The sequence below is a fragment of the Haliaeetus leucocephalus genome, unplaced genomic scaffold (genome assembly GCF_000737465.1).
Source record: "Haliaeetus leucocephalus isolate CR32 unplaced genomic scaffold, Haliaeetus_leucocephalus-4.0 Scaffold992, whole genome shotgun sequence".
NCBI lineage: Eukaryota > Metazoa > Chordata > Aves > Accipitriformes > Accipitridae > Haliaeetus > Haliaeetus leucocephalus.
The window spans coordinates 2,442,475-2,456,245 of NW_010973428.1; the positions used below are offsets into that span (position 1 = coordinate 2,442,475).

The window sequence follows — 13,771 nt, forward strand, 5'->3', positions numbered from 1 at the left end:
CCTGTCCTGTCCTGCCCTGTCGTGCCCGCGGGTGAGTACCTGCCGGGGTGGGGAGGACGAGATGGCGCTTTCCTCGGGGAAGCGGCCGGGCCGGGCTCCTTCACCGCGGGCATGTCGCCGTCGGCTCCCGGGACGGAAGGCCGACCGGGTCCCCGGGCGCCGACCCGACCCGGAGCTGCTTCGGGACACCGGGCCGGGTGCTGGGCTCCGGCGGGGGCGGTCAGCCCGTCCCTGCCTTTCCCCTGCTGTCGGGGGGAGTCCCGGTGCGCGGCCGGTGCCCCGCCGGCAAGGCGGGAGGAGCCGCGGGGGTTTCGGAGCGCTTTGCACCCCGGTTTGGGGTCAGGGTAAACGAAAGTGCCCCGTTTGAGGCGGGGAGGGTGGCGGGAGAGTCTGAAGCATGGACGGCAGGGGATGGGGACCGGGGTTTTGGGTCCGGAGGTGCCTCGGCTGCCTTCGGGTACGTCTGGTCCCGCAAAAGGGGCAAACGGGGTGGCTGGGCTTTTCGCGGGGCGAGGGACAACCAGAGGCGCTTTCGGATACGAGACTCCTCGTCCAGTGCCAGCGGGTGTCTGCGTTTCTAGCTGCCTTGTTTGTCTGGCTTAACGAGTATTAACGTTTCATTCATCGTGCTCATATGTGGTTATGAATACGCTCGTATGCGGTTATGAACTGCTCCAGAGCAGATTTTGTAGAAAACTGGGTTTATATACAAAATATAACAGCTTTTGCTCCTTTCTTGGGCATCATCATGGCCAAGCCTGTGAGTGGGTGCAAAAGTTGGTGTTCTTTGATTGCTTCCTATTAATTGATACTCATTTCCTTTTCTGCCAAGAAGAATTAGTACTCGTGTATGTCTGAGATAACTGCATGTAACTGTGTGATACCGGGAAAGGAAATGACTAGAAGAATAACACTGGCCTAAAACAGACATTCACACTTCTTGTTCCTGTTCTTTAGATGGTATTTTAGGAACCGTTTTTTTAGCTGTCAGGGATCAAAATGGCAATATATGACTTTTTAAGATGAGAATACAATTTGAAGGATGCTCCTTTCTTACCAATGGTGTTACTCGCTATTCAAATAGTTTTATATGGAAGTGGTGAGACTACAAGATGAGCGTAACTCTTTTTTTCTTAATTCAAAACAGACCAAAGCTCTAACAGACGAACAGATGAAAGGTCATCCTTAAGAAAGGACGGTTTAGATGCCCAACGCCTCTGACGACCTTTTTCTCACTTTTTTTTTCACTGACTGCCTTGTATGACCACTGCTCTGAAACTGAAATTGCATGTTAAGTCATATGGCAAACGTATTGGGTGTTTTGGCCGAGACTTAAAACTGCAAGTTAACCTCTGTTGTCATAAGAGATCTTCATGAACAAACTAAGCACAGTACCTAAGATCCCTTGAGACATTAAAATGGGTATAATGTGATAACGGTATCTTCTGGGCACTGCAGATAAACGCGATGCTATGGAACACAGCTGCATATTATATCACAGTCTTGGAGATTTTGGGTGCTGTGGGGTTAGGCTCCAGGTCTGGTACCTTCCATTATATTATGACAGTAACTAATATCTGCTGCAAAAGGAGAAATGGTAGTCGCTGCTGGTGCAGAAATAATAGAGAGAAGAGAAACTGCTGGGTGAAAAGAGTCACCCAAATTGCTCCCCAGCATGGGCAGCGGGACTGTGCTCGCCTGTGCTTGCACGTACACTGTGCTGGACGTACAGTGAGACCGGGAGCAAGGGCACTGAACAAATCATGGAAATGCAGGGCCATGGGGAGACTGCACGACATCAGCTAATCCATTCCGTGCATTGTAGCAGTGCACCTAAACCGGACCTGAGAGGGGTTTCTGTAGGCTCTCTCTATCCTCTGAGGAAGAGGGTCCCACAGTGCTCCCACAGAAAAATGGCCTGATTTTCAGCTAGTCACAGCTAGTTCAACATAGATCTCATGCATGAAACAAATGGATTACTTTGTGTGTTTCCAATGTCAACACAGGGAACAAACTGATTGTTGCTCTTTTTATAAACTCCTTTTATACATTGGAGTGCTGTGTCTCTCTCCCTGGTCTTCTGCATGAAATGAACATAATTCCTTCAACTATTCTTCCTCCAGGGCTGTATTTTCTAAACCGTTTGGAGACAATTCTCAGTACACTCTGACTTTCCTAGTGTGAGTACAGGATGTACTATTCCAGCTGAGGCCCTACCTATGCCAAGCTGAGTAAAACCAGTCCTTCCCATGTCATCTCTCATAAAAGACATGGCTTTTTTTACAATGTCATTATATTGTGAACTTGCAAACTTTTAGCTTGCAATCTGCTATAACCCCACCAATGTTCTCTTGCTACCAAACTAGGTGCAACTTTCTATCTGTGCGAATAATTTCTTCTAAATGTACCATACCAGGCTCGTCTCTGTTGAATTTCCTTTTATTTTTGCCAGTACTTCTCTTACTTGCCAAGGTCATCTTAAATTCTCATCATTTCTCCTCCCCTCTGCCATCAAACACTCACTTGCACTCCCTTCCAGTTCCGTGTCACCTGGAGACTGTACAGGCTCATGTTTGGTTCCACTCTCCAAGCTGCTAATGGAAAATACGGATAACCTCCAAGTATGACAGAAACCCATCATAATGTTGGCCTATTCAAAACCAGTTCTGATGAGAGAAGACAACTGCTGTGTCAAGTATGAAGGTGCTGGATCAGATACATTTTCCATTATCTTTTATCTGGTCCATCAATTTTTTTGATTCTTTGGTCATCCCTGTAGTGCAGGGATGACAAAGCACAGTGCAGAAATTACTATGGCAATGTTAATTTGAGCCAACAAACTCATCTCAGCACCAAATACAGGGTTCCCACTTTTACGCAGTTTTGCAGAGAAGCCACTTCTGCTTACACTTGCATTTTGGGCTGCCCTCCGGGACGTGGTCCCCACATGAGCCATCTCTGGTGAGGAACATCATTCCCAGGGAGCGGCAGCGATGCTCCTGCCTAGGGCTGGCTCCTGGGAACCCCCTCTTGGGGAGCGGGACGGGGGGGCCCTGCTGGAGGGGAGCAATGCAGTTCAGTTTCTACATCTGTGTTGATAGCTTTTGCTGATTGTGTCAAGCGTCTTGGTATTTCATCTAGCCTATCACACAAAGTGTTTGGCTCTTCTCAGCTAGACCACATTTCTGTAGTTTATCACAGAGGGGATGATGTCACATATCTTGACTTCAGAAGGCTTATCACAGTTAACCCGTTAATTGCCAAGATAATTCTTGACAAACTCACATTCACAAAAGCCAAGAAAGTACTGAACGCTCCAGCTTTTCCTGCTATGCCCTTCCTCTGTGCCCTATTTGTGTTAATGATAAATCACTTATTTTTGAAAGGAAGAATAAAGCTTGCTTGAGCTTCGGATATGCCCAGTCAGGAACAGATTCTCTAAGTACCACTGGCCAGTGTGTCCCTAATTACATCTATATCTTGTCTCAACTTCACTGGTACTTTGAACGGGCCCGTGAACACCCATGGGCTGCTAAGTAGTGTAGAGTGACTGCCATAAAGCCTGCCAGCACCTGACATGTCCTGGGGCTGAGGCTCTGGGTATACATGTGTGGCTGTGGGGGTTATTTCCTGACTGAAACTATTTTGGTCCAGTTACAGTTGTGTAGATTTGGCAGTAGGACCCAGAACTGAGCCTCACGTGTACTGGCCAACATGAACAAACACCCTGTATTTAACCTTAAAGGGATTTTTTAAAGAGTACTTGATTTCAGATTCTAACACTGTATTACAAGCTTTAAATATACGTGTATTTGAAAAAGTAATGCTGTTGTGCTAATTTTAAAATGTCTGCAGAACATGTTGCTTCTGACTGATGATCACGTGCAACCTCATATTTCTACTCGGATGCCAACATAATGTCTTAATCACTTATAAATACCACTGTGAGGTAGCAATAGTAGTTATATAAATGGGGTATGTACGTAGCTATTTCACTGAGCCAATGTGTTTCAGGGAAGCCGAGGTAATTAATTAGATAATGTATATACTCATGGCAATGTAGCGACAGCACTGCCTGCAAGTGCGTTGTCTGATTTCCTCGCGCAATGACTCATAACGATGCCGAGCTGTAGTAATTGCCAAGAAATGCATGGATGGCTGTCTCACTGTTTATGTTAGTGATATGGTTCTGTCTTAACTATTTGCCAAGCTGGTGGAGGTACAGTTCACGCTCCCCTTGTCTCCATCTAGGCCAGTTTTACCTGAAGACCTTGCTGTTACCTATGGCAGGAAGGACGGGCACGCTGCAGTAGTCAGCCTGCAGTGCGCTGCGTGTACTGAAAAGCACTGAATGGAGAGCGATGGTGGGATTGTTTTTCTTCCCCTTGGGTAAAATACAATCCTGTGCATGTTCATTTACTTTTTATAATGGCACTCTGTTTTTAGCAAGCTGTACACGTTAAAGCTGATCGGAGTTAGCTGGCAGGTGTCAAGGATTCTGCAGGTTTTCAGTATCTGCAGTTGCTAACTATATATTCTGTTCCTAGCATCCTTAGGAAAAGGAAGGGGCTAAATTTGGGGTTTGCATTAGCCTTTCCTGTCCTTAACTTCCATTTGTATACAGAAGCATGAGGACTGCTGGAGAGAGTTCCCAAATTGGGGAGGGGGTTCAAACAATGCACATGAAGACTTAACACTTCAATGGGCCATGTAGTGAAGATGGAGAAACTTTTTTTTGTCTACAGCCCTGGTACAGGCACACCCCCCCAGCCAAACAAACACAAATCTAGTTACAATTGCTCATTAGTGTGACTTGTGAGAAAAATGTCAAGAGATACTAAGAATCCATTTTATTGTCTAGCCAGGATTGAAAATTTGTCAGTGGTGATCCACAGCTCTCCAGTGAAAATTTAGACAACCCAGTAAGTAGTAATAGTCAACCTATGTGCAACAAGCTGTCCTCTCCAGTGCAAGAATAATGTTTACTTAGCACGTGCTACTGTGTAGTAACAAGTTAAAACTTCAGATTTTTTTGTCTGTCTCATCATAAATATGTGAAAAATGCAATGCATATTATGTGTGCACTTAATGCATGCCAGCAGCTTCTCCTAGTTTTGATACTGATGTCTGGAAAACCTGATAACTAGTCTATGGAAAACACCAAGATGGTTAACTTTATTGAATATGTCTGGGAAGTATAAGGTGCACCCTAGATCCTTGAATTTGTAATATGCTGTTGTACAAAAATTGAGAGTTACTTTACCTTGAAGAGACTGAATACTGGTAAAGACACTGGGGTAAGTCAAAGAGGACCCTCCAAAGCTATCAGTATTCAAGCAATTATTGCCTCATTACTTTAAGTTAGAGGCAACAAACTATTTGAATGTTAATTTCCCCCCCCCTAGGCCTTTCCTAGCCTTTATGGTAGGAAAGGAACCACTGGAGACTTGGAGATTCTGACAGCTGCAGAAATAGCCCACAACGAATGGAGCCATCCCTGCTTCTCTGAATATATCGACTTGTAATAAATAACTTGTTCCAATACAAACAGAGAAGTTGACACTTCATGCAAGCTTTTGGAAAAAAACCTGCCCTGAGACATTTGCAACTGCATGCGCTTCTCACTAGGGTATTGAAAGTATTAAAAGAGGTGTTCTGCTGTACACAGGCTTTGACTACAATATGAAGTGGGTGGTGTCTAAGAGTCTTCAGATATATTTGCGGCTTCTTGCTGGATTTCTGTAGCTTTATAACTGGTGTTCTGTGTTAACTGGTGTATTTTCAATCCTGAATATTTTTTCTATTTTTAAACATTGCCCAATCCAAGAAACTCCAGAGAAGATAACTTCCTTTCAGTGAGGCCACAGAAAGATTCTGAAATGCTGATCTCTGTCATAGTTGTTAATATTGGAGTTAATATACAGATATGATCTTAAAACTGCTCCACAAGGCAAGCTGTCCTATCATTAGATTATGATTTTTGGTGTTTCCTTGAGCTCTTACAGATGAGAAGGAAGGAAAAAGAAGAGTGATTTGAGAAATTCAAGCCTGCTGTTCCACCAGTGATGGACATGATTGGGGAGATGGGGAATTTGGTCTGAAAAGATGACTAGCACTCTGCTATCAGTCAATTAGCAGATCTTTTGGAAAGAGGAAAACCTATTGTAAACAACAGTCTGTTTTCCAAATGAATTTATATTGTCAAATCTATTATTGGACAACAGATGCCAGGCAAAATTATTAAATCTGGTCTAAGACAGTTGTTTCCAAAACAGAAAGATACTAGAAAACTGTGATTAAATCTGAACTCCAACTCTTCAAATGAAAGGCTTCGGCTGCATTTAACCCTTCTTTTACCTATACATTACTTGCATTTTTGTGCAACAGCAGCACACTATTTGCCTTGTAATGGAGCGTGTTCGACTCAACCAGTCCGAGTGGATTTCCATCAATACTGCATCCTCTACAAGCAGTATGGGAAGATATTGGAATGTGCTGACGCACGCTTGGCTATGAAGCAATTCTGCCTGGGAGTAGGTTATTTCCTAATTGTTCACCACTTGTTTTCTTGAGTCACATCTATTCTGTGTCATGCAACCAAGAGCACATGCCATTCAGAGACAGGATGAGCCACGCGGGTTCATAGTGGAGCACAAAACGACTTCTACCTTCTGAGGGAGAGAAGAACTGCTGATAGAAATGAATTTTAACTGGCTTGTTTTGAAATATCTGTTGTTCCTCAAACAGGCCACTTCAACTGAAGTCAAAGCTTCATCTTGTAAGGCCCTACTCAAGGCTAAAAAGATTACTGACTAGACTTTGGGTAATCCACAAGCTAGTATTAACTAGCAGCTGCCTTTGATGAATGCTGTAAAAATTAAAAATGTACACTGGCTTCCTTCCCAGCTCCTGGTGACGAAATATGGATGCTGTGCTGAAACTGCTGCTTTATTTCACCGTTTGTCCCCAAACTCAGTGATGTGGATATACAAATGCTAAAGCTGAAATAAATAGAGGTGTGCAGCTCATTTGTTTCTATAGAAATAACTTTTCATCCTTAAGTTATTTCTATGTAGGTGACAGGCTGCAGAACATTAGCACAGCAATGGAAATGTGCTGTGTAGGACTCCTATTTGTTTGTATATGGGGCTAACAGGGGGTTTATGTGTATGCACAGTTTTTGATTTTCAGAGTGAATTTCCTTTCCTGTCTGAAATCCCATGTCATGCAGAGTTGTGTGGGGCTGCAGTCTTTACTGCGCCAGGACAGCTTGAGTCTTTCTCAGGCATCATGGGAAAGCTAGTCATTGTGGTGATTAATACCAAGAAGTAGCATGCTAACATGAAGAGATGAGCACTGAACGTGTCCTCAGCTGACTGTACTTGGTGGGTATCTGGCTTCAAATTTGTAACCTCTGCAGTCATTACCTGGCCTGTACTTCCTGGGTGTGTGAGTGTGTATTTTGGTGTTACACACCATGACGGACTGCAGAAGGAACTTCATTTTTACAAGGACAGATTTATCTAGCCCAAAAATACAAACATGGAAGTACATGTTCCAGTTTGAATATACACAGTATTTTAAAAGAAAATAAAACTGACAGCTAATCTATTAAAATGCACACTCTTAGAATTAAGTTATTTATACTCTTGGGGCTGTTACTCCAGAGTAGTTGGCGTCTTGATACTCTCATATGTTAGAACTATCTTAAATAAACCCATGCAAGTACTTGAATATATTTAGCACTCATGTTCAAATTAGTGAACTTTTGACCTAAGGCTGAGTACTGGAACAATTTAGACTGGACCTTTGGAGGTCGTCTAATCCAGCCCCCCTCCAAAGACACACAGGTGGTTCAGGTTGCTGAGGGCCATGTCCAGTAGAGTTTTGAATATCTTCTATGCAGATTCCAAAACTTCTCTGGACATCTTTTCCAGTGTTTCTGAAAGATGTATATTTTTCCTTTTTTTCTTGCTCTACTATCTGGCTGGCTTTTCCCTCGTTTCCACTTGGGTCTCTTACCCCTTTTGCTGTTGCTGCACACCTTCATGAAGGGTCTATCCGTCCATGACGCAGTTGGTGACAGCAACAAGACTTCCCTTGAGCTTCCTGCTTTCCAGGCTGAACATTCCCAGCTCTCTCAGCCTCTCCTCATATATCAGGTGCTCCAGCACCTCTGACCGTCCATCTTGGTGGCCTCCCCAGTGTGTCCATGTCTCTTGCGCTGGGGAGCCCCGGCACCAACACAGCAGTCCAGATGTGGACTCTCAAGTGTCAGATGGGGGGAGGGTCACTTCCCTCGACCACCTTTGCTACATCAGCCCAGGATTCTGTTGGCCCCCTTTTGCCACAAGGGCGCATTGCTGACTCATGTTCAACTTGATGGCCACCACCACACCCAGGTCCTGTTCTGCAGAGCTGCTTGCTAGCCAGGGAGCCCAACTTATACTGCTGCACCAGGCCCTCTGTTCAGGGAGGTATTGCTGCTCATTTTAAAGAATGTGTGCTGAGGCTATCCCTAACAACTAGTAATGTACTATGTATTAATATATTGTTGTTTTAATTACAAACAATGCTACCGACATGTAAGTAGATGCAAACTTCCCCGAGTAACAACAGCATCTGATAAAGGAGGTCACTTTTTCTAAATACTGATTCGTTAAGCTGACATTTTTCAAATGGCTGTTCCCCCCTGCTCTCCCATGCTTGTTTGTTCATTTGTTTCAGCTCTTTAGTGTCAGTTCTGCCCCTGACACTACCAAAGGAATGCTTGGGAGTTATTGTCCTCTCTTGGGAAGATCTGGTTCCCCTTTGTTTGAAATGGGAATTTGAAATGGGGAAAGACCTCTGTGGTGGCGTTGCATTCGAGCCTGCTGTTTTCCTTATGTAAACCTCCTAAAATTTTGCCAAATTGTGAGTTTCTCAAAGCAGCAGTTTGCAAATGCCCCAAATAAATTTACTGGGTTCCTTGAGCAAAAGGTGCTCAAGAAAGCTGAAACCTAAACATTTTCTTGAACCTCACAGATATCTTTGGTCAAATATTACAAATGCTAACCTGCAGAGTAATTTTGCATGCTCTTGCATAAAGCTGAATAGGCGTCCTCTGCAATTTGTGGTGTTTGTGGCCTAATATGATGCTGAAATACAGGCAGAAAGTCATTCTCTTCCTGTCCTCCATCCTGTCCAGGCACTGTATGTAGATAAGGAAGAGCATCTTGCAAATGTGAAGATGAAGTAGGAAGCAGGCTAGGTGATGTACTTTAGAAACAGAGAGAAAAAGACAGGACTCAAGGAAAATGAAAGATGTCAAAAATCCCTAATTTTGCAGGACTCTGAAGTCCAGCTTGAAGAGATGGCATCGTTTGTTAGGACAAAAGTGCGATCACTTTAGCTGTGGAGCCATTACCCTGATGCGTATGGATCCTCAATGCAGAGTTAAAAGATCCTCATGTTGATCACCTTGAATGTAAGTTTGGTATGCAGTTTAAAATAATGTAGGCTTTTAGAGCTAAGCACTCAGAAACTGGGAAACCCCAGGTTGAAGATTGTCAGTGCAACTGTAATTTGATCCCTCTGTTCACATTTAGAATTGGATTCTACTGGTTCTACTGGATCACGGAGATCGTGGGTGATGCTGTACATATCATTGGAGACGAGCTTCTCACCTCGATCCATGTGTTCATTCACTGATGTCCGGCTTGTGACTTTGTGCTCTTACTCAGCAAAGTGCCCGAGGCTTGCAGCGGTGACCGAAGTCAGAAGGAGCTGACTTCTGAATGTACCAGGTACAAAAAACTGTGCTTCAGGTGTCTCAGGTGGGCATTGTTACTCATCAAGAGTGATAGTGTTGTCCTTAGTCACTCTAAGCTGAAACCTGTGGCTGTGGATGGGGCTGTTAGATCTGCCCTCCCCCAAAAAGACTGTTACAAGTCTAAGGAGCTTTCCAGGGATTTCACAAGAGAAATCCATAAGGAAATTAATAGTAGTAACATAGTAAATGATATATCTGTCCATGAACTGAATGATGAATATTAAATTTTAGGTTGTACAACTTTTATTCGGCCTATACAGACTGTAGGCAGAGACTTGGTGGAAGTGATAAGACATAGGCCAGTGTTTAACTGCATGATCTTCCTGTGTGTAGGCAACAATATTTTTACAGAGATGCTGCAGAATTAGTATACACATGAACTTACTACAGCATTAGTATTTTCATGTTGTGAATTACCATGTATTTACTTCTCCATTTCTCCCTATTTTTATTTTATGTAACACCTTAAAATTGTTGCGGGTGAGAAAGACAAATTGCAAGTTACACTTTTGAGTGTAGGGGGAAGGAAGGGTAGACCTATTCCTACAAACTGATAAGTTTATTACGCAGGAGTTCTTACTCAGTGTGGTTTTCTGTTTGTGTTTTCTTTGTCAAGCACAAAAAATAAAACGTTATTCTTGTTGAGCCAGTTGCCAGTCTGCTCTCTGTGGAAGGCTTATGAAGTTCAGTTTTTCTCAAGTTCAAGGAATTTTAAGCACAAAGGCAATGTAGTCCTGCACGCACATGATTTAGTTTACATGAATGGCACCTTGCTGCTGTGGGTTGTCATTTTAAAGTCATAAAAAAACATTGTTTGCTGTTTCCAAATGTAGATGCTAAACACAAAAAGGATAAACTGCTGAACCCAACACATGACAGCTCAAGGATCAGACTAGAAGTGGGAGGATCATCAACTCTAGGGAAGCCAGTAAGAGTCAGGAATGCAGTCAGATGAGCAATGTGACTGGTTTTCAGAGCCATGTCCACATTTCAGGTGAAAAGCATCTCAGAAACAGTTAGTGATTAGAAGAGATCTAATAATTCTGAGATTGCTAGATGCCTTTGTTCCCTTTCCACCATGCTGTCTAGAAAATGGTCCACTATTTCCAGACAGGAGGGGTAGATGTTCTCACTGTCCCAATGCCTCTAGGCAAACTTAGCCATACAGTTTTAAAGCCAAGTAAACCCGACCTTTAAGCTGTACCACACTTTTTTTTTTTTCCTTTTAGATGGGGATTTTTCATGTTGATTTTGTGGCATGAGGTGAAAGTCTTGATTTTATTATTGTTGAGGGAGGAGGTGGAAAACCTTTCATTTCCTAAAGCTTTCTCTATATGATTGAGTTGAATCTATGTGGCTTATGTTTTAAATTCAAACAATCATCTTACACGTGTGGATTCCTGAATGAAAGCTCTTCTCTCAGGATGTTAAATGGACTTTATTTGTTTACATTGCTTGTAAAAGGATTTGTTTAAGTTGAAATTCACTTTTTTGCTTCAATGTAAATGTGATCCTAATCAGGACAGTTCTCAAGACCAGTATATACCCCCAATGAACTATATGAGCCCAAGAGACTATGTCTGTGATGGAATCTTTCCCATCTCCTCCCTAACATCTTTAACACATCCTACAATCCCATGAAACAGATTATAAACTTGCAGTTTTAATTCACATTAGATCTAGGCCTGTTATACTGGGTATGTATGCATGACTTTTCTTAACCTGGGAGTAACTGATGATCCTATGAAGGGATGTCTTGTTCACGGTGGATAGCATGTTTGTAAATGTTGTGAAGATACTTTAATTCCTGGAAAAACAAAAATGAATCCTTCAGACACAGAGATCTGGAGATGTCCTGCTTGGTGCTGCTTCTTAACTTGGTTCTCTTTCTTATTAATTTAAATGAGGTCATGGGATGTACAGCTTCTGTGATGGAAAATTTTCAGCTTCCTGCTTGCTGTAACACTTGGTGCAGGGCTCTTGCTAAAGCTTTCAGATTTCACTTTCTGCAAAGACTTTAGGTCTAGAGCTTCAAGTAAACAACATACTTAAAGGAGGCTTATGTTTTGTTACCACGTAACCGGTCTGTACAGATTATTCATTCTGTGGCTTTTAATTAAATTTGTAGTTAAGTAGGCCTGAGACAAACACATAGAAAACAGATCCTAATCTGTAACAATGGTGTTACTTTATTTCTTCAGTAGGATATTTCCATCACACAAAAAAGAAGGGTTGGATGGATGGTTTTACTTACAAAATGCTGCTATTGCTGTGTTGTTTTGTTTGATGCCTGGTACGTATGGTCAATGATAGCATCTGCAGACCCTAAACTTGCCCTTTTTTTTTTTTAATTTTAGATTTTTAATTCTGTCTTGATACTTTCCACACCATTTCTCAAAACTTTTCTTTCCCAACTGTATTGGTGAATGCCATTTCTGTTTCTGAGAGGCTTCCTACTCTTCTCCCAGGAAAAGCAAGCTTAGAATGACAGAGGACCTGTGACATTTAGGGCAGTTGATGTAATGAAGGTCAAGATGTACAGATTTCTCTAGTGAGCAGCAGTGGGAAGCGTTCAGTTATTAACGCATCTACACATACCAGTAGCTGAAGGCTTTCTATCATTTGCTCAAGAGTTTGTTTTTTTTTCTCCAAGTGAAAGACTGGCATTTTGGGGGGGTTGGGGATCGTCTTATTATTCTTTTGGATTTTCTTCAGGATTTGTTGTCTTCTCCCTTGCACTTTTTTAGTTTCTAAGCTTTCTAGTTTCTAGAAGAGTGTTCTAGCACCAGAGTTTTGGATCTGAGATCCATCACTATATAAAATACCGTGAACAAATTTAAAATCTGGTATTTTGGGTTATTTTTGATGTAGTTATAACTATGATGTAGTTATTAGCTATGAACTTTCAATGCTTTTAAACCAATATTTTATTTACTTTAAAATTCTTTCCTCCTGTTCCTCTGTTTTACAGGCAGGATGAAAGACCGACTAAATGAGCTGCGTGAATTTGCCAGGTTACACAACCAACAGTTTTCTGATAGTGAGGAGGATGAAAATTCACCCCATGATGTTCTCCTTTATGAGACTGATTATGCCTTGGAAATTCTTCATAAAGACATACAGAACATTCGGACAGAAAATGACCACCTAAAAGAGGATGTCAAGCGGCTCAGAAAGCAAAACAGCCGCTTCCTTACTTCCATGCGCCGTCTTAGTAGCATCAAACGAGATACTAATTGTATTGCCAGAGACATCAAGGCCCGCGGAGAAAGCATCCACAGGAAACTCCAGATAATGAGAGATTTCAGCGAAGATGCAATAACAAAATACGGGGCTATGTCTGTCATTGCCAGGGTGGCGAAGAACCACTATGTTGACCTCATGCATGCATTTCAGGAAGCTATGTTTGAATACAATGCAACAGAGATGAACCAGCGGGAGAACTGCAAGATTCGAATTCAGCGGCAGCTAGAGATCATGGGCAAAGATGTTTCTAGCAATCAGATTGAGGAGATGATTGAGCAAGGCAAGTGGGATGTCTTCTCTGAGAATCTCTTGTCGGATGTTAAGGGGGCTCGCTCAGCCTTGAATGAGATAGAGACACGTCATAAGGAGCTGGTGAAGTTAGAAGGACGCATTAAGGAAGTTCACGAGCTCTTTCTGCAGGTGGCCCTGCTAGTGGAGGAACAGGCGGACACCTTCGATGTCATTGAGATAAATATGCAAAATGTTGAGGACTATGTAGGAGAAGCTAAAGAGCAAGTGAAAAAAGCTTTGGAATACAGAAGAAAACACCCCTTCAGAACAATCCTCTGCTGCTGCTTATCCTGTTGCAGAAGGTGACTATCCCACTGAAGCTATCACCGACCAACTCAAATGTCTTCAAAATCAGGCATTCTTTCCAGTGACTTCTCTGTAATGAAAACCCCTATAAACGGGGGGGGGGGGGGGGGGGGTTTT

General features: G+C 42.7%; 1 protein-coding gene across 1 annotated transcript; it reads left to right on the forward strand.

The window, feature by feature from the left end:
- Positions 1-13,748, forward strand: STX11 (syntaxin 11). Its single transcript, XM_010584497.1, has 3 exons — positions 1-31; positions 9,588-9,785; positions 12,783-13,748. The coding sequence occupies exon 3, from the start codon at positions 12,788-12,790 to the stop codon at positions 13,652-13,654; it is 867 nt and encodes a 288-aa protein (XP_010582799.1). The 5' UTR covers positions 1-31; positions 9,588-9,785; positions 12,783-12,787; the 3' UTR covers positions 13,655-13,748.
- The last annotated feature ends 23 nt before the right edge of the window (positions 13,749-13,771 follow it).

Bases quoted from the DNA above. Each gene is read 5' to 3' on its own strand.
- STX11 (XM_010584497.1), top strand. From the start codon at position 12,788: ATGAAAGACCGACTAAATGAGCTGCGTGAATTTGCCAGGTTACACAAC.